Source organism: Dromaius novaehollandiae, chromosome 22, assembly GCF_036370855.1.
Source record: "Dromaius novaehollandiae isolate bDroNov1 chromosome 22, bDroNov1.hap1, whole genome shotgun sequence".
NCBI classification, from domain to species: Eukaryota; Metazoa; Chordata; class Aves; order Casuariiformes; family Dromaiidae; genus Dromaius; species Dromaius novaehollandiae.
Window position 1 is genome coordinate 7,919,863 of NC_088119.1, and position 25,187 is coordinate 7,945,049.

General features: G+C 46.4%; 2 protein-coding genes across 2 annotated transcripts in view; both read left to right on the plus strand.

Moving 5' to 3' along the window:
* The window catches only part of KCNH6 (potassium voltage-gated channel subfamily H member 6), a 38,170-nt gene extending 31,764 nt beyond the window's left edge, over nucleotides 1-6,406 (plus strand). Inside the window, exons 10-16 of the mRNA XM_064524600.1 lie at nucleotides 195-447; nucleotides 916-1,109; nucleotides 2,525-2,624; nucleotides 2,983-3,270; nucleotides 3,651-3,831; nucleotides 4,474-4,672; nucleotides 5,057-6,406. Of these exons, the coding sequence (XP_064380670.1) occupies nucleotides 195-447; nucleotides 916-1,109; nucleotides 2,525-2,624; nucleotides 2,983-3,270; nucleotides 3,651-3,831; nucleotides 4,474-4,672; nucleotides 5,057-5,344 (1,503 nt within the window). The 3' untranslated portion in view covers nucleotides 5,345-6,406. The remainder of the gene's footprint in view (nucleotides 1-194; nucleotides 448-915; nucleotides 1,110-2,524; nucleotides 2,625-2,982; nucleotides 3,271-3,650; nucleotides 3,832-4,473; nucleotides 4,673-5,056) is intronic.
* Nucleotides 6,407-7,788: 1,382 nt separating this feature from the next.
* Nucleotides 7,789-24,517, plus strand: DCAF7 (DDB1 and CUL4 associated factor 7). Its single transcript, XM_026099406.2, has 7 exons — nucleotides 7,789-8,219; nucleotides 13,905-14,063; nucleotides 14,507-14,618; nucleotides 15,669-15,787; nucleotides 16,411-16,620; nucleotides 17,215-17,332; nucleotides 17,916-24,517. Exons 1-7 carry the CDS (start codon nucleotides 8,082-8,084, stop codon nucleotides 18,086-18,088), a joined length of 1,029 nt encoding a protein of 342 aa, XP_025955191.1. The 5' UTR covers nucleotides 7,789-8,081; the 3' UTR covers nucleotides 18,089-24,517.
* The last annotated feature ends 670 nt before the right edge of the window (nucleotides 24,518-25,187 follow it).

The following is a 25,187-nucleotide window of genomic DNA, read 5'->3' on the forward strand; positions in this document are numbered from 1 at the left end:
CACTACAAGGCTGGGACGGACAGACAGACAACCACTACATAAAGATCAGAAGGTCCCCCCCACTTTGGGATTTGGCTTTCCGGGCTTGGCAAGCACCGTTCAGCATCAACGCGCCACACTGCGTATTGTCCAGCCTGTGTGCCTGGGGTGGAGAGGGCTGCGGCACGACCACCTCTCTCCCTTGTTCCCCCCAGGTGCTGAAGGGCTTCCCCGACTGCCTGCAGGCAGACATCTGCCTCCACCTCAACCGCACCCTCCTCCAGAACTGCAAGGCTTTCCGGGGCGCCAGCAAAGGCTGCCTCCGCGCCCTGGCCATGAAGTTCAAGACAACCCACGCGCCCCCAGGAGACACCCTGGTGCACTACGGAGATGTCCTCACCACCCTCTACTTCATCTCCCGGGGCTCCATCGAGATCCTCAGGGAAGACATTGTGGTGGCCATTCTAGGTGGAAAAGTCCTTCCTTCCGGGAGGGCGACGGGCGATGGGCAAGGGGTGAAGGGCGGTGGTCATGAGCGAGGGGCTGGAGGAGATGATCCCGGGGAGGATGGCTGGGGACGTCCTGGAGAAGGGAAGGCTATTTCTCAACACTGGGCTGGTCACTGTCACCACTGGGCTGGTCACTGTCACCAGCAGACGGGAGATGGAGGATGCAATATAAATGCCAGGGAGAGGCTACAAAGGAGGGAGGAGATCGGGGCATGGCTCAGCGATCCCCAGCCCTCACTGATGACCCACTGACCTGGCTCGCTTTCCCCGTCAGCGATGGCTTTCAGGGTGTAATCCCCAGGGTCCACAGTCAGGGTCAGGGTTGCTGGGCAGCCCCTTGTCTGTGAGCCCTGGGGTCCACTGGTCCAGCACATCTGGAGCCTGGGTGGCTGCCGACCTCCCCTAATGAGCTGTCTCCTTGGCACAGGGAAGAACGACATCTTTGGGGAGCCCATCAGCCTCTACGCCCGCCCGGGGAAGTCCAACGCTGACGTAAGGGCCCTGACTTACTGCGACTTGCACAAGATCCAGCGGGAAGACCTGCTGGAGGTCCTGGACATGTACCCAGCCTTCTCTGACAACTTCTGGAGCAACCTGGAGATCACCTTCAACCTGCGAGATGTGAGTGCCTGGGCTGTCCCAGAGAGGCTCATGGCCAATGCCTTGAACTGGGTGAGTGGGAGGGCTGGAGTGAGGACACCAACCTGTGGTCCAGCCTGGACTGGCCAACGCCACGTTTCCGAAGGCTCTCTCCAGGGGTTACGGTTTCCCCAGGGCCCAGCAGGCACGTGCATCCTGCGGGCTGCTGGGCTCTTCGGGAAAGCTGGCCCAACTACTGCATAGGCAGTTCCCCACTCTGTGGCACCTGTACCGCATCTCCAGGACCGCTCAGCCTGAGCGTTCCTGAGTTGCAAAGTGACTCCAGTAACGTGTTTTTCCGTATCACGGCAGAACGGTGCTGGGGAGGGACAGGGCATGGGAAGCATCGCTGCGATGCACCGTTGCAGAGCGGAGCCACAGCGTAACGCTGTCTCGTTACAGCTCAGCAGCATTTGCGGTGGCAGACGATACAACGTCATCATGTGTCAGCACAACAGCACAGGGCAGCCTTGTCCTGCTGTGTCACGGGTTGGGCTGACACAGAGCTACAGCACAACAGGACGCGGCAGCCCTTCCTGACACCACGCGTCTGTTGGACGTGGTGGCAGCTCGTGACTGTCGCTGTGGCAGTGCCTCAACCTGTCACAGCAGTGCCACACTCTTAGGATATAAAACGAGTTGTGTACAGACCTGTGTGTATCTCCACAACACAGATGGGCTGTGTCACTAATGTCACAGTGTCGCAGTGTTACGCCTTTGCATTTTGCCTCCTGCTGTTTTACATTCATGAGGAAAGATGTCATTTCATAGACATGTCCTCACTTTGGTTCTCGTCCAAGAAACTGCCCTTAACTTGTAACACATGCTTAAATCCAGTTTCCTGGAGGGTCACACACGTGTCATCAGGCTGCTGAAGTGAGAAATATTCTCAAGCTTTATCATCTTGGATACCAGCTTGCTCAGAAAATTCCTTTTTAAATAATCAGGTTTGGGATCAGGGAATGACTTAGAGCATTTTTGCCATTGATGTTGGACTCTTAAACTTTACCACTAGACTTTGTCCTTTCCTCTTATTTTTTGCAGAGACACTTGCTGGTGAGATAGAAAAGAAAGTAAAATTCCCTCTATGTCCTGTCCCACCCCGCAAAGTCCTGTCCCACCCCAGGGTGCTCCTTCCCTCCCCACGACCCTGAAGCCCCTCCAGCCCCCCAAGAAATCAAAGCTAATCACTGTCCGAGCACCCAGGCCAGGCTCTAAAGTCCCTTGAACCATGTCACTGGTCCAGGAGTTGCTGTGTGGGACAGGGCAACAACGCAGAGCCAGAGGTGGCCAGGGACCAGCCCCGAGGATGCTGGCCGAGGCTCTGGGTGGGCTGTGACGCCCGTGGAAGGACCCGGGTACCCATGCCCCCGTGACCAGCCCCTCTCACCCCTCAGGCAGACAGCATTCCCCGCTCGCCGCTCAGCGAGGAGTACGACTGCACTTACCGGAGGGCGCGCCGATGCAAGCGCTCCGTCTGCCAGCCCAGCAAGCCTGGTGAGTCCTGCCTGCCTCCCTCGCCTCCTCACCACCGTTCCAGCCGTTCCCACGCCGGCAGCTCTCGTGCCCAGCTTGGCCCTGGGCAGGCTCTGCAGCCAGCAGCATCGGCAGAGCCTGCCTTGCAGAGCTGGGGAGCGGGATCACCATTCGCTTACTGCCCGGGCTCTGGCAGATGCCCCTAAGCAGAGGTGGCTGTCAGGGTCCCCTTGCAAACCGGGCTGTATGTCCCTACCCTGGTAGCACCCACCCTCCCTTTCCCTAGGATGCCCCAGCTCTACAGGCAGCCTAGAGGGGATGGGGGCTGATTTTGCCAGTCCGGGTGCTCCTCAAATTAACCTGTTGTGCCGCCCCACAGACCCAGACACGGGCACCTCTGACGCGGAGCAGTATCACACCTACTCAGAGCTCACCAACCCGCAGGACCCCCTGAGCAAGGACCAGTGGGACGACCTGGGCAGCAGCACCACCCCCTGCTCCCAGACCAGTGACGAGGAAGCCAAGCCCAGCAGCCCCACGAAAGCCGAGCCCGTACCTGCACCCAAAAAGGACGACTTTGCTCTGCCTGCTCTCAGCCTCATCACCACCAGCGCCGGCGGCACAGAGGCTGCCAAGCAGGGAGCAGAGAGCAGCCAGTCCTTCACAGGTACCCGCGGCTGCACAGGAGGGTGGCGAGGGATGCTTGGGCCTGGTGGCCACATCTCGGGGCAAAGACAGGCAACTTGTCCAGAACTGAGGAGAGCCACGCTTGCGGCCAAAGCTCCTTACTGCTTTTTACTCCTTGGCAGTGCCTGCTCCATCCCTCCCGTGACCTGGGGTTTCTCCTAGCACCCAGGGACCCTGTTGGGGCTACCCCTGGGTGCCAGGGTGGTGGAGCTCCACGAGCACCTTGGGTGCCAGGGTGATAAATCCCCACAAGCATGTTGGGTGATGGCATTTGGAGCAGGGCTGCAGACAGCGGCTCCATGCTAGAGGGGCCAGGGGATGCTAGGGACAGAAGCGCTGAGATCTCTCCTCCCCTTCCAGCCGCCCCCCTGGATGTCCCCAACATGTTCACCTTCTGGGAGGACCGAGAGCCAAACCACAACCTGGAGCCCCTGCAACACGTCTCCTTGGTGCACAGTCCCCGGGATATCCCCCTGCCTGACGACTACAGACCGGGACAGATCGAGTCCAGGCTGGAGCTCCTGCAGGCCCAGCTCAGCAGGTGGGGCAGGTCCTGGGTGCTGGGTTGGATGGCACTTGGGGGGCTCTGGGCCATCACCCTGTCCTGCTCCCCAGGGGTGGCTGCATCAGGCTCTGTGTGCAGCAGATGCCACCTCCTGACCCCCTGGCAGACTGCACTCCTTGGGGAAGTGGTAAGAGTGCTTTGCAAGTATAGAAGCTGCTTGAACTGCAAGTCTTGGCCCTGACTGCAGCCCAGCACCTTGTCCACTGCTGTCCCACCACCCTTGGGTGCAGCTGCTTTGCTGCTGCCTCCAGTCCTGATGCAACCACAGACATGTAACCACCCACAGGCTCACGACCTGAGCCCTTTGCAGGGCTCCTCTTCCTGTTGCAAAGAGCTGCAAATCTCCTCTTGCTTGAGCAAATGAGGCTTGTGCAGATCATTGCCCTCTAAACAAGAAAAGAGACACATTTTTGGATGAGAAGGAAGCACCACCCATGCGTGAGAGGCAGGTTTAAAGGCTCTGGGCGGCACCCACACTTCTGCCTCTTGGCTCTTGCCCTCCTGCACAGGGGTTTTGCCCACCTCGTCCAAATGCCGCTTACCTCTTCGGGGTTTGGAGCAGCCAAATCTGTTCCTTCTGCGCTGCACTGTGTTAATGCTGGGCTGCTCTGTCCCCAGGCTGGAGTCCAGGATGTCGTCAGACATTAATATAATCCTCCAGCTCCTGCAGCGCCAGCTGTCCCAAGTGCCGCCTGCCTACAGCCCCATCTCACCGTCCTCCCACAACCTGGCCATGTACGGCATAGTCCCGCGGAGCCTGGAGCCACTTGTCCCCTGCACACCCCTGGAGGAAGAGGAGCAGACGGCCCCGGGGCAGGTAAGGCCACCACTCCTAGCTCAGCACCAGCAGAGCCTGCTTCCACCTCCAGCAGAGGGGTCCATGTAGGGCCAGTGTTTCTCTCCAGCCTTCCTGCACGCAAAGCACAGCCAGGCTCAAGGGCCCAGGCAAAGCCCAGGGGTCTTGAAAAAGGAGCACATCTATCTGGAGATGCTTCTGCGCAATGTGCTCCTGGTTTCAGGGGCATCTCCAGCATGAGCAGGCTGCCTAGTCAATGGGGAGGGCAGTGGGTTCCTCTGCTCTGAGGTCTCCTCAGGAAAAAAAAAGACATTTGGGGGTTTGGGGCCTGACGGGGTGAGGAGAGACCATGGCAACATCATTTTGCTTTTGCCATAACCAACTTGGTTCCTCCTTTCCCCCCAGAGCCCGAGCTACACAGAGGTGGAAAAGTTCCACTTGAAATCTAGGGACTCCTTGTCAAGCAGGATACACCTAACTGTGGCATCCGACGAAACCATGACGATCTACTCTGAGCAGGAGCACCATTCCCCAACTCTCTCGAACCCAGAGCCTCCTCACCAAAGGGCACCAAATACCCAGGGACTCTGCCAGGGCTCTCGCTTCCCTTCCCTCCCCGAGCACTTGGAGGCATCTTCGGAGCACCAGGACATTCAGAGACACCTCTCCGACCCAGTGCTTCCTGGAAGTTAGAGATGTGGAGGCTGCAAAGCAAGTCAAGAGGAACCTCAACTGCGAACTCATTCAGTTGATGTTGATTTTGACTGCCAGGGTAAGATGGAGGACAATGCCATTGGCTCAGGGGTATAATTTGTAGCTGTCTTCTGCCACCGTGAAAGGAAGCATAGAGTGGCTGGCTTCCAAGATCAACATTTTCCAGCGGTTCCCATAGAGTAGATTTCATTTGCACATTATAGCGAACCCAGAACAGTTCTTTCTTGTGGTCACCAACAAGCTGGGTAGGCCGAACAGCACCCACCTCCTTCCTTGCCAAGGCTTCCTCTCAAGAACGGCGCAAGCCAAATGAGCCACAGCAACTGGAGGAGGGCAAATCTGCAGCACTCAGCTGCGAGGCCACTTTGCTGTCAGCTCTTTGGAGCAGGGACCATTGTGTTGGCGCTGGGCCTAGCCCGGCAGAGCCTGAAGGCACTGGCGTTACGGAAAGGGTATTCACCAGAGGAGGAGGAGAACTGCACAGTGCGGTACTGGGGGGAGCTACCGGGGTGAAGCCCAGGACAAGGACAGAAGCTATCCCTGTCCTACCTGACTGCCACTGAGAAACTAAGGGCCAACAACCCCCGCCACTTCAGCACGCTTCAGCACGAGTCCTAGGGCACTGACTTCTCCAGCAAGGCTGGTTGCACCTTGCACCTTGCAAACCCCAACACACGCATCCCACAACCCCCCAGATGAACCCAACTGGTCACCGGCCTGGGCATAAAGCACAAAACTCAAAAGCACAATCCCAGAAAGCCGAAATGCCCCAGACACCTCATGTCCAGCCCCTCCTCCCAGCTTATTTCTTTTGATAAAGATTTGATAGATGCTTCCTCCTCCCCAGCCCTTTCCTAGCAGACTCCCAGAGCATCCCTTATAGGAGAAGCCCACTTAGCACTGCCGCCTTGCCGTTCGGTTAGATGCTGTAACAGTCCTAGGCCGCCTGCTCAAGTCATGTATTGAGCTCCCTTTGAGAGTAGTAAAACTGTGAGCATCTCTTTCTCTGGAGTTTTAGTGTACACTTTGCTAATAAAGATGTTTTTGGCACCTAATGTGGATTACAGCTGTGTTTGTTGGGAGCATCAGCAAATCCATCCCTGGCAGTAGCTTCAGAGTCCAAGTCCTCATCTGTAAAGATCCCCGAGAAGATTGTGATTAAACCTCAGCTGCTTCTGCCAGGGCCTGTGGTGCTATCGGAGCCCATGGGCAGATTTTACACATGAAGGATGGGGTTTGGTGGGTCTTTGCTGAACAATTCCTTCCCAATGGGATGCAGTTTGGTCTCAGCAGCTCTTCACAAAACCTTTTCTACAGAACGAGCCAGCTACTGTTCCCCTGTATATGTGAAACAACCTAGCAAACACACCTCAGGCAGAGGTTACACCAGGAGTCCTCGGAGCGAGCGGGATGTCAGACAACCGCACTGATACCAGAACCCGCTCTACATCCCTTGCTAAAGGAGACACGGCTCTGGGTCCTGCCCAAACTCGACGGCTCCATAGGGACAGCTGGGCCCGGGATCATCCACACCTGATCCCCTCTGCTCCCAGCTGAGCCCTCTCACCTCGGGCAGCCGGGGACTTCAGAGGGTGCCGGGCAGGCGCAGCACGGGGACGAGAGCGGCTCAGACCGGGCGCTGGGCCCTGGGAAGGGGGTGGCTCCGGGGAGCGCCAGTGCCGGGCTCGCCCACCCCGAACACACCGGGAGCACCCTCCTCCTCCGGGCAGGCCCCTTCCCGGGACCTGCACGAGCACCTCAGCAGCGACTGTGCCCACGTCGGATCCCCGGGGCACCTGTGACAGAGCCAAACAGCCACCGGGCCTGGGGCTCCTGGGGCTCCTGGGGCTCCCGCGGCTCCTTGGCCCACGGGCCCAGGGGCTCCTGCCAGGCACACTGGGCCACGGCCTGTCCTCATCCAGCCAGGAGCTGCCTGGAAGCCTGCACAGCCACCTCCGCAGGTGAGGCTCAGGGCATTGCTCCAAGGCTGTCGAGTGCAGCCAAAAATAAAATCCGATAATGACGCTTCGGTTAATTATAGGTAAATCCACCCCGTCCGCCACTCGGCGGAGGCGGGACTCGAACCGCTAACCCCTGAGCGCGCCCGAACCGCTCCGCCGCCGCGGACTCACGTGACTGACATCTCCTCCCGCCAATCGGTTATCAGTAAGATCTCACGATCCCGCCTCATGCCACTGCGACCCCTGGCAGCCAATGGGATTTCGAGAACGAGCATGGCCTCCTTCTGGGGTGGGACCAAATGCAACGGTAGGTTACCCCAGTCAACGGGGCCAGCGTCCGTTTGGAATGATGGATGAAATAACCAATAGCAGGCCAAAGAGGGCCAAACGGACGGGAGAACTACCCAATAGCTGCTCGAGGTGCTAAGTGACAGATCAGGCAGCCAACCCGCGAGCAAGGGGCGGGGCTCCCCGCGTGGCTTCCGCTCCCGTTGTGTGAGGGGCCGAATCCCAAACGGCCTCCGCGCTGCTCTCGCCGCCGCCGGGGTTTGGAGCCGGGCCCGGGGGCGCGGCGCCGTGCTGCCGCCTCGCCCCGCTCGCCGCCGCCGCCCCTCCCGGCCCGGGCCGCGCGCGCGCCCGCCCCGCGGCCCCGCTGCCCTCCGGCGGGCCCCGCGCCCCCTCGGCGCCGCGGCCCAGCGCGGGCCCCCACCCCGCCCCGCCGCCGCCCGCCCGGTGCCCGCCGCCGCCGCCTCGCCATGTCGCTGCACGGGAAGCGGAAGGAGATCTACAAATACGAGGCGCCCTGGACCGTGTACGCCATGAACTGGAGCGTCCGGCCGGACAAGCGGTTCCGCCTGGCGCTGGGCAGCTTCGTGGAGGAGTATAACAACAAGGTGGGCAGCGCCGGGGCAGCAGCGGGGGCCGGTGTCCCCCCGCCCCGGGCACGGCCCGCGCTGCCGCCGGGAGCTGTGCGAGGGGGCCGGGCCCCGCTCAGGCTGCCCCGGTCAGCGGGGCGAGAGCAGCGCGGGGGCTGCTGCCCGCTGCTCCTCAGCGGGGAAGAGCTCCTCGGTGCAGCTTCCGCGGCTCTTCCCCAGCGTGCTGCGAAGTTTTGTGGCAGGGCTCAAGTTTGTGCGAGCTGTACGAGGCTTCGTTAGAAGCGTCATGCCACACTCGCTGTGTTTCGGTGCTGCGAAGGACTTGGGTGCCGTAACTTTAGTTTTTTTTAATACAAAAACTCTTTTTGCTGATCCTTCGGTTCCTTGTGTCTTCTCTGGGGGCAGGGGTGTCCTGAGGCGTGAGATTATATCTTCAGTATTTCCCTGCTAGGTGTAAGCAGGGGACCTTACACAGGTACTACAGGCTCTGTCATCCCCTCTTCAAACACTTGCCCACTCCTTTTTGAACAGACTTTAGTGCACTAAACTGATCTGAGGAATGCTTACAATTGGGGGAGAAATAAGGAAATAGATGTAACTACAGAGCATACTAAAACTTGCATGAAACTGAGGAGTTTGCAAATACAATTTTGTACATAGCGTGTGTGTCTTGTAGCTTTGTCAAGCTGTTTAATGGGGATTGCAGAAAACAGTATCAGAAAGTTGGTGTTGGGAATTGGGCTTTATGCAAGGTTGTAATGAGGTGAGGTGACCGCAGGGCTGGGGTGACATCTCTTACAGAAGTTAACTTACTGCCCTTGCAGTACTCGAAGCCGTGATACTTGTGCTGAGGGTTTTGTATCGCAGCCCAACTGCAGGCTGAACGTGGGTTGTCTCCTTATGCATGTGTGAGCGCTGTTGTGGTTTTGGGGAAGGGCAGGTTGCTGAACTTGAAAACTTGCCATTTGTTTAAAGACTGACTTTAAAATCCTTTGTGTTGGATGTATAACCTAAACTAACAAACGTAAGCAGGTTTTTGTTTAGGAGTGGAAGAGTTCATTAATAAGCAGGTATAGGTCTGTGCTGTCTGCTGACAGGTAACAAAGTGAAGCTTTATGGTGCAGAAGGGTGATTTATGTGACCTTTAACTCATTGAGTTTGGATCATTCCCTGAGGTTGCCCTAGATTGAGACAGGCCTGGGTCTGCTTTTCAGCTCAAATGTCAAGTGAAAAGCAGTTGAGTCACCCAGTCCCTTTTCCGCCCTTTACGCTCACAGTTGTTGCAGATGGAAATTGTGTAGGACTATGTAAATTACTGCTGTCTGTAAACCTTTCCCTTGGATTCTTTTGACCTCTGTGCTTGAGGGATAACTATTATCCAGTTGAGTTCAGTCCCTGTAAGTGCTGCGTCCTACGAGATCTGCATGATATCAAGAACTGGAAAGTAATTGTATGAGAATGAGTTGCCTGTCTGGATGCTGCTGCTATAGAAACAGAGAAGATACATGGTTAAAAATTAAGCCTGTACAATAAATCCAGTGTAACATGACCTTCACTTTGCTGAGACATTTTGCTGTATCTCTGATGCTACAGAGAGTGTGGGGTTTTTTGGTCCTTTTTTTTTTTTTTCTGTAGCTGTAAAGTGCTTTCAATACAGTCCTCCAAATAGGAGGGTTATTAACAGAGAGAGCTGTCTTAAGTAAATGAAAGTGTTGTTATTGCTTAGAGTATTGTTATTGTCTCCTTTACTTTGCAGACCAAAAGGAGCTTGCTTGGGAGTAGTTTTTCAGTTGCACTGGTTTTTGGTGACTTATTGTGATTCTTGCCACTCCTCTGACTTCTGTGGAGGCTATTGAAATGTTGAGGAAGGAAATGGCTTCGTACTCTGGGTTTTGGACTTCTGGGCAGATACCATATGGTCATGTCAGGCATGTGCTAGCTGCAAAGTTTTTCAACTCCAGCTTGTGTGTGTTCCTGCAAGTGGTTAAAACATCAGTCTGGAATAGCATTTCCAGCTTTCTAAAAATCTAACCAAACAGGTGAAAATACCACTTCCTTATTAATCTTTTTTTTTTTTATTATTAAAAAGCAGGGGAGGCTAAAAAGATCTAACGTACCAAGTGTTCACTGCAGCAGAAGTGCCCGCTGTGGGGTAGTATAGTGAATGAGAGAGGGCAGACTTTTCTTTCATTTGCCTCTGTAAGTTTCTATTTCTGTAATAATTACCAGAACTTGAAGTACCCTATGGGTTACAAATATAAAATGGCTATTTATGCCTCTGTTTTGTGGGGAATTCAAATATATTGACTGCCAAACCCTGATTATTACAATCCCCAATTACCAGACTCTCCGAACTGCTATCAACCCCCCCACACTAACGAGCTCTGTTAGTATACCAGAAAGCTAGTTGCCAAGAACTGTGTTTTCCCCAAAGGAGCTTTGTTCCAGCTCATACACCTTGGATGATCAAATCACTGGCATGAGAAGCGAGATGACTTTGCTCCAGTTAGAAGAACTAAAAATACTTAGGGTAGTGTTCCCTGAACTTCTTGGATTCACAAACTACTGTCAGCTTTCAGAATTTCTTATGGAGCATCAGCATAACTGGATGGAGCTGAGGTGTTAGTGGCTCTTGCTGCTAGCGCTTTTCTGCACGCTCCTGACCGTGGCTTCATGGATCAGCAATGATCTGTGAAAAACTTCAGGCAAGTCTGATCTAGGGATGTATCTGTGAGGCAAGCTTACTTCTTAAGTCCAGCTTAGAAAACAGTAGAAGGTGGTGCTGTGCCCTGGTAACTCCCATTACTTGAGCAGACTGGCATGTCATGGCCGCACACTTCCCCGATTGCCACCCTCTCCTGAACAGCACCTCGACTCGGAGAGCATTCACCATTGCAGTTTTGCCAGAGGCTAATTTTTTCTGTAAGGCGTAGAGCTGCAAAGAAAAGTTGGTCACGGGTTTAAGGTTAATTGATGCAGTGAGATCTTTTTGATTGTTCATGACACTAAAATAATTGTGAAATCTCATTCTTAGTAGTTACTAATTAGATTCCAGGGATATAATTTAAAACAAAAAAAAAAGTACTGTGACTGTTCTTCAAACTATGCAAGAAAAAAGTAAGCTGTTACCAAATCTGCATTGTTTAATTCTGCGTCTGTATCTTTTAGATTATGTTGAAGAGGGATGTAATTTTTCAGAAGTTAAGGAATGCTGATTAAAGGCATTTCTTTACTCAGGCGTACTGTGATAATTAAGTCTTCAGTTGGTAAAGGCTTGGATTATGGGAGGAAGATCCACATCCAATTGCAGCATATGTTGATGTATGGGAGAAACAAGTAATTGTGAAGCATTCCTGGCTACTGTCATAGCATAATTGCAAAATTAATGGAGATTAAACATCCTGGTCCTCGTTTTCCTATCTGAAAGAATTACAGGTGGATGCAGAACTGTTCGAATTGTATTCTGACTTCTGCTTGTTTTCGTGGTCTGCTAGCATCACCTCAGTCTTGATCTGACTTTAGATAATCCTTCCTGAGGCAGTTGAAAGCAGCAAATCTTGCCTTGCTTGCAGGAGGGAGAGGCATAGTTTTAATATTGGCATCCTGAAAACAGATCTGTAATCATCACATGCAAAGAAATCCGAAGAGGAGAAGAGCAGTTGTACCTTTGCATATGCTGAGCTAGGAAAGAACAGAGCTTCTCAAGCAATATATCCTACTTTTGCTCCTATCTCTGAGCAGACCAATGCCTCCTGCTCCGAATTATCCCAGCCTGTTGCCAGGTCTGACAATCAGTGTCAGACACCTGATCTTCGCAGTTGCCAGGAGATCTTCCAGTGTTACTAGTATAATTTTTGTCCTCTAACGTGGCCTGCACCTAAAAATGTCAGAGACTGCAAAGGTATTGGGTTGCTACACAGCCACTGCTTTTTCTTCAGATCCTAAGTGAGTATGTCTTTGTTAATTTGTAGGATTCTGAGCAGGGGATAAACATGATTATGCAGTACAAGAGTGTATAAATTGACACCAACAAAAGCGGGTCCTTTGCTGTTTGAGATGTGCTTCTGGATATGGGTATGTTGATTGCTTTGTCAAGCTTTAATACATTCTTGTCAAGCTGAAAACAGCATAAGTGAAGAAGAAGAAATGATTAGAGGTCGTTTGTCTTCTGATCCTGACCTTGCCATGAGATTTTTCTATGACCAAGGATGATTTGCTTCCTTTGTAAAACCTGCTTAGTATTTCTGATCCTTAAAGGAGTTAGAAAGGTATTTGTCAATCACTTCAAAAGGCTAGGAGATTCTTGGCTGATACATATTAAAGGAGTGCAAAGTATAATGAGGAATATCTGTAGTAAAGATATTTATAAGGCAGACAGATTTACAGCATTGCTAAATGGACTCTTAAATGTTATAGTTTAAGGTTCACTGAAGGATTTGTTGGGTTTCTTTGTGTGCAAAAAGCATATGGTAGATTTCTGGTCTAGCTTGAATGTGTAGTTTATTAAACAAATTGCTTATGGCAGAATATTTAGGAATGCAAAGAAATTGTAAAGATAAGCATCTTGGAATAAAATGTTCATTAAGCTACTGTTTCCAGGAGGAAGCTGCTGTGTGTGGAAAGTATTAGGAAGTTCCTACTGTGAGCAGCTTATGAAGTAATTGCAGTGAATTGTCCCCACACTGATTGTGTTTGAACAGCATTTAACACAGTGGGGCTTTCATCCTGTTTAGGTCTTCTAGTCACTGCGAGGGTAAACATATCCTCCCAGCACCATATTGTTCTCTGAATGCTTTCTGACATGTCAATATTTTTCTAATAACATAATGTCTGGGACTTCGAGCATTACTTCAGGTGTTGTCATGACCAAACTATGTGGAGATAGCTTCTTGTCTGCTGTCTTGCATTACTCTTGCAGCTCAGCAAGTCAGCCCTTCCCATTGCCGTATTACTGTGCAAATACCTAATTTGGAACTCGGTCACCTAGAATCTTTCAGCAGAACTGCTCTGCCGGTCTCTTCACACAAAGCAGTCAAAGAATTATGTAAATATTTCAGCTTCTCCCTCCATTTTTTTTTTCCCTGAAGTTTGAATTCTATTTTACTTTCTGATGCTGGGATGTGATTAACCTGTATTTTAATTTTGTGTAGTTGTGACAGAACATGTTAGTTAATGTGATGCTGAAAACAGCTTGATAGCTAGCTGATGTGATCTGTCACAATCTGTAGGGTTATGGCTAAATACCCCAAAGTATGGGCTTTAGTTGTGATTGATTGGCATGCAAACCATAGCTTGTCCTGCTCTCTGAAGACTACGTTGTCAGCATCAGTCCAGTTACAGATGAGCTGAAATAACCTTTGTGTAGTTAAGACTGTGATTTTAAACTAGGCTTTGCAATGTGGAGAAGAGAAGGGTGTTCGTAATGCGTTAGGATAGGATTCTGCTCCTTCTAAGACCATCTCTTCAAAGTAAAACAGCGTGGTGATTATGTATACTTCGCTTGGCTTCCTAGCTGGGACTGCATTTGCAGCCTAACTCAAGTTCTCACATGTATGTAAGGTTTCTCATTTTGTTGACATGATGGTGCACTTTAATTGTCCTTGAGATTACAGAAGGTGTCCTCCTGAGATACTCTGCTTTGATTCTGTAATTATAAATGATTATTTTGATAAAATGCTTTATTTTAAATATGGTTTCTTACAGGTGCAGCTTGTTGGTTTGGATGAAGAAAGCTCAGAGTTCATTTGCAGGAACACCTTTGATCACCCCTATCCTACCACAAAGCTTATGTGGATCCCAGACACCAAGGGAGTATATCCAGACCTGTTGGCAACCAGTGGTGACTATCTGCGTGTGTGGAGAGTGAGTAAATTCTCCCTTGAAGATGATATATGATCTTAATTGCATTGTGTGTTGATCTCACTTTCACTTGAGACCAGGTCTTGAAGTGAATTGTCTTCCATTCAGGCCATCTTGGGTTTGCCACAATGTGGAGGAGAAAACATAAAACCAAGTCAGAGCAGCTGATACTTGTTTCCTTAAATACAATAATAATGTGACTATATATTAAGAGCTGTAGGAGGAGCAGACTTAGGAAGGTGGTTATTATAATGTGATACAACATGGAACAGATGCTGTTTTAATCACCTTATTGAAGAGAGAGGTGGTGATTGTATTTTCCAAAGCTTTAGGATGTAAAGCTGAGGGGGAAGAAATCCAGGATTAACACCTTACGTTTTGAAAGTGCAAGTGGAACAAGCTCTGTGATGTTGCTATTTAAGTCAGATATTTCACTTTTTCTAAAGGTGGGAGAAACAGAGACCCGGCTGGAGTGTTTGCTGAACAACAACAAGAACTCTGATTTCTGTGCTCCATTGACATCATTTGATTGGAATGAAGTGGATCCTTACCTTCTAGGTGAGAATGACACAGTGCTAAATATTCAGCATGGAAAAGACTTGCTTCCAAATTTAGTTCAGTGAAGTTCCAGCTGTGACTGGCTGCTGTCATTGCAATCAATAGTCTGATTACTAATGAGTGGCCAAGCTTGTACATCAGAGGAACTGCCCTTGTCCTAGACTAAAAGAAAAACAAAATTGAACAGCTCATGGAGACTTTGTCCTGCATGGAAAGGTGCCCTCTCCACTACCGAATGGGTCACACAAACTGGTGTTCCTTTGCTGCCTCTGTTGTTCCTTATTTGTGGATAGGGAGTCTTAGTCTTTAGGACTGGTGAGCTGATGACTGCTTTAATACTAAGTGGAGTGGATAGAAAACTTCCTAACAAGCTTGTTCTTTTGGGAAGCCATTTCAGCAGCAAGAGTGAAGCCAGGAGCCCTTAATTCAGCTGGAGGATGGGGTTGAATTCTTCACATTTAATTATAGCCTGTGGGACAAATTGTGAATCTGAGATTGATCCAGCAGAGGCTTGTTTCCCAAAAGAGTGCAGCCATTCATGTCAGGGGAATTTGTCCAGAGATTACAGTGATAATGCATCTTCACAGTTATTTACTACTTGATGTATTTTTTTGTGTTGCATCTTGGCTTTTAAGAGCTTTGCTCCTATCCCCCATTTTGAGTCTGCAGAAACAATTATAATGTTGCAATAGCGTATTTAGCATATTTAATATATAATAGCATTATTTATTAGAATTTGGTCTTGACATGTACATCAGACTCACAGGATGGAAAAATTCATATCTTGAAGTTGCATCAGGCTTACCTATAGACTGAAGTAGATATGAGCTACTTACACTTTATTTGTATGAGGAAGACTATTTCTGCAGCTAAAAGGCGTGGGTTACTTAAATGCATTGGAAGGTTGTTGGCTGTTTGACAGTTTTAATTTTAATTTTATGCTGTTCTTGTAGCTATTTCCATCTGTAGGTGTCAGAGGATATTAGACTAATCTAGCAAGTGATTATCTAATCTGTGAGAATAATATTGCTAACAAATGTTTTGTTTTAGGTACCTCTAGTATTGACACAACCTGCACTATTTGGGGTCTGGAAACAGGACAGGTTCTGGGAAGAGTAAATCTGGTCTCTGGCCATGTTAAGACACAACTTATTGCACATGACAAAGAGGTGATGACTTTTTGTGGTTGTTTACATTATGTATTTTAAAGCAGTAGAAAAGGAACAGAGCTTTGCTGTTTTTCCCCTTTTTCTTTAAAAAAAAAAAACTAAAATAAAATAAAATTGAAGAAGGTTATCTTTCTAAAATTAAGATGTATAGTTTTGAAGACCAAATGAAAGCCATAGTGTTGACAATCAAAATTACTGTGTTTGCTCATTATAGAATCCAGACTTGAGAATATATTCCTTTTATCAGATTATGTTCCAGAATATTTTAGAAAAATGAGATAAAATATCAAACTGGAGTTGAAATTAACTGTATATCAAAGGCAATAAACAACTTACAGGATTATTTTATCTTAATATAGTGCTACTTTTCAGCAATTAAAATAAAAATCTGAGTCTGGGAAACTTTAATGTTCAGTTTCAGTGAATGAACCTATAACATAACACTTTAGTGGTCTGTTCCCTTCCCCTCCCCGGCCAAGGTAATTGTAGTAACTAAAAGCTTGCTGGGAAAGTCAAGTATGTGACATAAAATAGCACTAATAGATCTGCTATTCGTATGGAAAATCTGTTTTACTGCTCATTAAATCTAAGGCTTTGTTTCCCTCTGTCCTAATATTGAGCAGGTGTATGACATAGCATTTAGCCGTGCAGGTGGTGGGAGAGATATGTTCGCTTCAGTTGGTGCAGATGGCTCTGTGAGGATGTTCGATCTCCGTCACCTGGAACACAGCACCATAATTTATGAGGACCCACAACACCATCCACTGCTGCGTCTCTGCTGGAATAAGCAGGATCCCAACTATCTTGCTACAATGGCCATGGATGGCATGGAGGTAAGGCACTAGCTTTTCTTCTGTAGGTGCTGGTGGTTGTGATTTTGCAGCTGGCTTGCTCGTTAGTACTCAGTCCTTTGAGGTAAGGGGGCGGGTTGGGGCAGGGGAATCCTGTGTCTGTGCCTGAAGTGGAGTATGACAACAGCCAGTTCTTATTGCTCTGATTAAGTAGGAGATAGAGAGAACTTGGGCATCATAAATTTGCAGATCTATATGGCTCCTACATATTTCAGGTGATTTAAGAGAGGGCTGTGAGCCAGTTGATAGTCTTTATATATAATCTTAAGTACAAGTATTTTAGTCACCTGGCGTGCTCTCACTTCAGTGCACAAGGCAGTGTATCTTAGCATGTCACCTGTGCTGCCTCAGGGAAGTATAACTCATTTGGCCTGTTGTATAACTCTCAAGCCCTTGCCTGTGAAGTCTGACTCCTTTCAAGACACTGACCAGCTCTTTGAGAACAGTGTTTGCTTGCCAAAGACATCCTTTAGGAAAGGGCTGTATTTATATAAGGTCAAAATCTTTTGTTTTCTGAAGAAAAACTAAAAAAAAAAAAAATTGTTAACTTGTGGTTTGTTTCTTTTTTTCCTGAAGGTTGTGATTCTAGACGTTAGAGTTCCTTGCACTCCTGTTGCCAGGTTAAACAACCACAGAGCATGTGTAAATGGAATTGCTTGGGCACCTCATTCTTCCTGCCATATTTGTACAGCAGGTAGGCGTGGAAAGAGATTCTTGATCTGTCTCTAGCCTTTTGAGATTGTGCAAGTCTGGGAGACTTCCGCTACATTTGCAAAGTCCTCTCTATCTTCAAATGTTCATGCAGTTTTTACTTCCTGCCTTTTGCTAAAGAACACCTGCAATTTAGAAGCCCTTTTCATTTTTAGATGCTCATTCTGTTGGTGACCCTTTTTCCTAAAATTTTTATGAAAATTGAGACACGTACTGGAGCTTACACATTTTGGACATTGGTCTCATTAGTTTGTTACAGTCTCTCCCTTGGCTAATGCAATTTTATTTTAATGCTGCTTAGTGTTTTCCAATCTAATTCTTAAATGTTTTCAACAGATGTGAATTCCACTGATTGTTTTTTAACTCTGTCCTGGATAGTGTGTAATGATGTGTGCAGGTTAATTGTGTTGGAGCGGAGTTGCATCATTGTATCTCTGGCTCAAGTTCTCATTGGAATGCAACAGCCATTCACTATCTGGCTTCTCAGAATATACCCCTTTTAGTAGTCCTACATGGAGATTTTGTAATACCTTTATTCTGTTTCTGATGTTCTTGTCCATTTGCAGCGGATGACCATCAGGCTCTCATCTGGGATATCCAGCAAATGCCTCGTGCCATTGAGGACCCTATCTTGGCCTATACAGCAGAGGGAGAAATCAACAATGTACAGTGGGCATCGACTCAGCCAGACTGGATAGCTATCTGCTACAACAACTGCCTGGAGATTTTGAGAGTCTAACATTACTGCTTCATGCCAAATTGAGGCAGGGCTGTATAATTTCCCCTCCCCTCTAAAGTAAGAACAACACAAGTCAAGTGGCCAGTATCTGTTGTTGCTTTGCATCTACTGTTCCAAGAAACTGTTACAAGAATTAATGGCAGGTGTCTCCTGTCTCTCCAAGACTCTAAAATGCAGAGACATGCTGAGCCTCTTGGACCTTCTGGGTTCTGGTTTTAATTTTTTTTCCTCGGTTAAAAAGTTCTGTATATTTGTTTGTTGACTGTGTTAATAAGCTTGCAGGCGTTAAGTTGCTGCATATGTCCATGTGTTTGTCAGCCAGCTGAGGCAGCACATTCAGCTAGTTTAATAGATATAAGTGCGAAACAAGGTGGGGAAAAGACACTGTTGTTAACAGCCACCTTGGCAGGAATCTTTATTGTTCCTGTTGTTTCTGCCTCTAAACTGTTTAAACATTTGTATGTTTTTTATATATTGGGCTAACTTTCTATTGAGTAAGGCTTTTCTCCCTAATTCTTACTTTTGATATGTGATCCACTTCCATATGCCCAAAGCAGGATCTATTCGTAGATAGAAATCACAATAACACTGTAGGGTCCCTGGCAGTAAAGGCCTGCCAGAATTAACTGTTGCCTTGGCTCTCTATACCTGGTTACCTGGGCAGAATCACCTGGTGCTGTGAAGTACTTGTTGCACAATTTCTTTAGACTTTTCTGATGCTATAGGCGGTTGTTACAACGGTAGGCCTTGCTTTTAAATTATAACTGAATTTACTGTGTCTCTCCAGAAGTTGTGTTAGGTAACAGAGTGGTAATAGGTTTCAGAAAGAAGATACTTGCATGACTTGAGCTATCTGTGAGGTAAATGACTTCTGGGAAAAAGTGATTTGTAATGGACTTTGGATTGACGTTTCCAATCAAATGATTTCCCCTTAGAAGACTTACTATCTGAACCAAAATAAAATGGTTTCACACTTTGTACCTTGCTTGATTGGCAAATAACCTGAGCAAGATTTTGTGGTTAACTCGTATTTTGGCACTTCTTTGCATTTGGTTTGTATTCCTGGGAGTTCTTGAAAGGCGCACAAAGCAATCTTTTTCCTAAGTGGATTTGCTTTGTACTGTCAGATCTTGTTGAATGAGTGAGATGTGTTGGAAAAGCTGGTCTACTGTCCAAATGAAAGCTGTTTCTCTAAAAGAAATGATTCTCTGATGTAATGCACAAAGGTGGGTTTAAATTGAAAGAAACTGTGCCGTCAAGGCTGTGGTTTGGTGCTAGTCATTGTCATGTCTTTTGGGATGAAACCCAGGGGCTTTTGTTTCTGTTTTGAGTAGTGAATTGCTCTACAGTAATGTTTTGCAATCAAAGCTGAGCGGTTTAGGCAAGCTAAAAATCTTTAAGAAAGTCTTAATGCAACGTAGCTATTCAATGCTCCACGGTACTCTCCTGATGAAGACATGACAACCATAGCTGGACTGTGAGGTATACCAGCTGAATCTTGATGTAAATGTCAAACTACCAAAATTGTCTTTCAATCTAGTGAGTATTCACCTACAACTAGAAGCAGCCTTATAAACAGTAGGACCATGGCAAACTTGCCTTTTTTCCAGTTTATGCAGGGAAGGCAAGTTGGGAAAAATGAGTGCTGTGAAACAGTGAAGCTGACGCTGAGACTGCTGTCAAATACAGAATCTGGAAAAAAAGATTTGTCATTCTGGACACATTGAAAACGATGATTCTTCTCCAGGTTACTTCTCAACATACGGCACAGAAAAGCACCACTTTGTGAATTTGATTGGAATTGATTAGCGATAGCTCTATGTTACCCCTTTTAATATCAGAGAGCCAAGAGAGACTACAATACAGTTCAAGCTCATGCGTTGTCAATGACCTTCTGTGTTCAGTTGTGGAATTTCTGACAGAAAACGTGACTTTATGTTAGGGTCAGTTTTTCTTACTAGCTGCAGTGTTGAGAGTGGCGTGTTGCACAGACAGATTTGATCTAGATATCAGAACAGCGTTAGCCAAACAATTAGGTTATCATTCTCCACAATAGCACTTCATCTTAAATTGGAAAATGCTTGCGCAGAATTAGGAAGCGAAAATTAGGTTTTTTTTAGCAGCAGTGTCTAATTGCAGGCACAGCTTTAGTCATATAAAAATGCGTATGCAGGCTTGTAATGTACTGTTTAATTACAAACGGTAGGCATAATGTGCTGTGTTACTAAGAGGGTTTTTAACTTTCTGACTTGGAGTGCAAACCTAGTTGTTACTAGACAAGCTTTTTATTTAACCTGCTGTGGATTGGGGAATGATGGGAACTACCTGTAACACTAGTACTTTCAGTAGTCCCCTTCATGCTTTGAAGTCTCATTGTCTTACAGATGGTAAAAGATGAGTTAAAAGATGATTGCTGCTTCTGCTTAGCCAAAACCACTTTCTCTGCAATTGTAGAGCTGTGCTCTAAAAAAGACCTAAGCTAATTTAGTTGGAAGTTGAGTCACTACAAGACTCCATAGGCTATACCTAATGGCAAATACAGTCCATTCTTACAGGAATACAATCTGTTATATTAAGATGGAGAGAAAGAGCATGTATAAAGGAGCTAATAGTCTGAATAACCAGGTAGCTTTTGCTACTGTTAGAAAATGGTTCTGTTGTGAACCTGAAGAGGATCCAGTGCAAGTCCCTCCACCCACAAAACTGCTTGAAGTTCATTTGTGGGATTGGGATCTGATTCCAAGCTCTTCAAAGGCAAGTGAAGGAATTTTGAAGGCTCCAGTGGATTCTAAATAAAGCCCATATCTTGTTTATTTAGCCGGCTGGGCTGCCTTCTGGATCAATAACATATTGCTTTGGGCATAGTCCGTTACCATTCTTCATATGAAGTTTCATTTGAAATCACTGGATGCTGTTTTGGAACAGGGAAATGCTACTTAAAATAGCTTCTTTTCAAAGAAGTCACTTGGAAGGTTAATGACTGCAAACTCATGAAAATCCTCATGGGTGAGATGTTTGGTAGTGCAAATGGCACTTCCATTTAGGTGGAGAGTGAGAGATGGTGCCCTTCTGCCAACACCTTCTGACACAGTGGCAATGAACAAACTATCTATTTGCTGGTTTGAGTTAATCTGCAAGAAAAAATAAAACCTTGATTTGTCACTGTAGCCCATGAATCAGAAGAAATGGTTGATTGTATTTCACCAGCTTAACATTCAATTAATTATGCTGGGTGTAAAGCATCTGTAAGAATTTTTTTTCCTGGAGTTTATGGAAACAACTGCTTCAGCACTTGATCTTGAAAATTTTTGTGTTTGCTAGATGTTGAAGAGCAACTGCTTTCAAACTCCTCATATCCCTTGAGTGTAAAGTAGCACTAAGGGAAAAGTCTGAGCCTCAGTGAGGTTAGCAAAGTAGAAAATAACATGGTATTGTTAAAACAAACAAGACTTTGACTCTGGGACAAAAATGACGTTTCCTCGGACTTTGCTAATTCTGTATTACTTTTTCAGTTGATTAATTCCAGATACTAAGCTATTGTTTGGTTGTTTTGTTCTGTTTAAACCAAGCTTTTGCCAGATTCCACCTGTTATGTGGACAACCTGTTGATAGCGTATTGGCTCTCAACCAGAAGATCTTGGTCATGTAAAATTCATTACTGAAGTGAAAAGCTACAGGGGAAAAAACAAATTGAATGCTGAATTAGTGTGTTAGGATGTTAATTCTGTAAATGTCTAAATGAAATGGCCTATGGTAGGTTGCATCTACTGGACTTGTACTTCTGTGTGCAGGGATTTAATAGGCAAGGATTTGAGTGCTTTGACAATCTATTTAGAAGGGAAACACTGGTTTCAGAGAATGGAATGAAAGACTGATAATACAGGTTGTTCCTTATGGAACCTTGAAATGTACTTAAAGAGGGAGGCATTGCCTCTCATAAGTCAAAATTAATGATCCTTTCAAAACTTAGCTGTAATTAGTCTCCTGAATGTTCTGGATAATAGTAAAAAAGATCTATTTTTGCCTGGTGTCACAATGTGAAAGGCATATCAGTCTCAGCTGTAGATCATTGCCTACCATAGACTAGGAGAGGGGAGAAGTCTAATATATAGGAATTCACAGATGCTCTTGTGCTTGTTTTAAATGTAAATTAAGAAAGCTGAGTATCTGTTTTGTTCTCTTACAGATGGCACTTTAACAAGTATATATTTGGTAAGGCTAGGAAGTCATCTCTTCCCCAGTCTTTTTATGGTAGGCATTTGTCTGTGTTTTGTATAAAGTGTTAAATACAGCAGTTACTGAAATCCTAAACTGGCTATGACTGTTGGTATTTAGTGGACCCTCATCTGTTTCTAGTGAACACCAGAAACGTGAGCACTTGACAACACTGTTAATGTTACAGACCGAAGCTCCTATATTCTGCGAATGATAGTCTTGCAAGGCCAGCCCAAGTGATATAGTGCTTTTTGTCACCCAGATAGTCCCTTTGCTTTGCTTAGGAACTTGGCCGCATTTGGGAATCATCTTTTCCACCTTTTGAAAATGATGGCAGTAATGGCAGGTTGGTTGTATAGAGATAGGTGGATTCTTCAGATAACTTATTTTTGTGATGGAAAAATGGCTGCTGCTATCTGTAAATTCATACAACTTAAAGGGAACTGACAAGTTCAACAACTTGTTAGCAGTGTTTTAACTCCTTTCCGTATGTCCTGAAAGGATACATGGCAGCAAGGGTAAGCTATTGGCTCAACAGATTGCACAGTAACAGGTCCATCAAAATACCGAAGGGTTTAGTCTTCCTATTGCTTATTAGCAAGATGGTCCTATCACCTCAAATCTGAATGATGTTAATCCTGTCAATTAACATATAAGTTCCCTCTGATACATGTTTACTGCTTTCTACTGTCAGACAGTATTCCAGACCAGACCTAAATTTATTGTCCAGTGGACATTAAAATGAGGCATCCAAAATCTGTTCTGGAATGGGCAAGGTCCTGTCAACTGTGTCCCCAGTTTTCTCAGTCTTTGCAGAGAATCCAGGGAATTACTTGTATGTGGCACTTAAAGAGCACTTTCTCATGCTTGCTTAGAGGTGCAGCTATATTTTCCCCCCTGCTCACCCTAAAGAAGTCGAAAATGTTTCTTTGTCAAGGATATTGAGAGGAGTTTAGCATTCCCTTGAGTCTTCCTTTAGGAAGAGATCTCCAGAACCTTAGATGAGCACCTTTCACCAGCCCTGAAAAGCAGCAGTTAAAAATGCAACTGGACACCAGTCACTGAATGCTCATCTAGCAAGTCATGGCAGACTCTAGAGGCAAAGGCACTTGTGAGACTTGCTTGCTTCTGTCTGACTTCAGAAAACAACTGTTTGCAAGGCCACTGGTACTTAGCATCAAGTTAGAATATCTGCACTCATCAGAGAAAACTCTGTCTGGCTTCCTTAAAGTTTCTTCCTTTTCAGAAAATCTAACAAAAGAAATAATCAGCTTATTTCCTGAAAAATATTGCAGCCATGACTAGCTGTAAGCCTGTTTGCCAGCTCTCATTCATACCCACGAGTCAGCATCTCATAGAATTTGCTTTCCTATTTGTAAAACATGCAAATCTCAAGTCTCTTCTGTGAGAGATTGGGACTGGTCTGTCAGATCTGAACAAAGGCAGAAATGCAAGAACTAGTGAATGAAAGTCAATAGTACAGCTGTGAAGCAATGCGATGCTTTTTTGATAACCTGGTGAATATGAATTATGATATCTACTATTTAAAAGGAACTTTTTTTAAAACTTGGGTTGCTAGCAGTGTAAAATGTAATTTAAATCTATTGCGCCGAAGCATTTTTGTTATCAGTAGTCAAGTAGATGTTTACTTTTATGTGTGTTTTCCCTTCTGCTGTTCCCATTCACAGTCCCGTTGTGGTAACTTCCTGAAGGTGTAATCTTTGTAGCATGATTGTACAAACATCCATATGAAATTCCTGACTTCTTGTTCTCACTAAAATGTGTTAAAGCAATAGTAGTTTTACTTCTGTCCTTTTTATTTTCTCCACCTTCCATACTTGCAACTTTGCGACTATACTGTCCTAGAGGAATCCTAATATCCTGCTATTCAACTGACATATATGTTGTTGACATGGATAACTGCAGTGTCCCTATATTCCTTTATTTTTATGGAGAATATACAAAAGGTTTTGTTACAATGGATTTTAACACCTGAGTCATGGAACCATATTGTTGAAACTCTGTAAATTTTAAGGCAATTTTCTGGAATCGCTTGAAAGTGGAATGTTGCATCCTTTTATGCTATTTCCTGCTTCCTATGTAGTTTTATTCAGATTTTTTAACCTTCTTTCTAAGTTTCAGCCTCCTGTGTATTAGGTACAGTATTTTCTGCCTTTCATACTTTGTAATAAAAATGGAACATTTGTAGATTGACTGTAGTTCACTGTGTGGTGAGTTGAAACATACTGGTGGGTTAGTAGGGAACTACTTAAAATAAGTTTCATGTGTCCTGTGGCAAGTTTATTGTCGTAAAAGGAAGGCGGTTAGCTTGGCTTGCCTCTGCAAAACTGGTGAAGTGTATTGGATTGCTCATCTTACCAGTTCCCCCACAAAGTTGATCATTCTAGTTGCTTAGTTGCTATAAGTTACAAGTTACTGTGAGTAATAGCATTATTAGGAATGTGGTCATGAAAGAACTTGAACAGAATGGTTAATATTTAAGTACACCCACGCTTACTTTCTTAAAACAAACCTGCTACATATGACCTATACACCAGTGTTGTTTGCTCTTATGGTTTCTGTCATCTTTGCATAGTACTTCTTCCTTACACAGCAGATGGTAATTATCTGCCTGCAGGTTTTTGACTGTTAAGGTGAGGGGAAGAGGGTTTGTTTTTGTTTGTTTTTTTTTTTAATGCAAATAATTGGTCTCTAAGGCTTTTCGAATGCAGGCAAACTGCAGACAAAGCAATTAGGTAGTCATTTAGCTTCTGTGTCTCTCCCTTGTGTGGGTGACCTCTGTTAAAGCATGTTTTCCTTGCAGACTAAGTCCCTGGGGTGGTTGCTGGAACGGGGACCTAGAGGGGAATAGGGAGGCTGAACT

Bases quoted from the DNA above. Each gene is read 5' to 3' on its own strand.
- DCAF7 (XM_026099406.2), top strand. From the start codon at position 8,082: ATGTCGCTGCACGGGAAGCGGAAGGAGATCTACAAATACGAGGCGCCC. The intron at 8,220-13,904 runs GTGGGCAGCGCC...GGTTTCTTACAG, and splicing joins TGGAGGAGTATAACAACAAG to GTGCAGCTTGTTGGTTTGGA. The intron at 17,333-17,915 runs GTAGGCGTGGAA...GTCCATTTGCAG, and splicing joins CTGCCATATTTGTACAGCAG to CGGATGACCATCAGGCTCTC.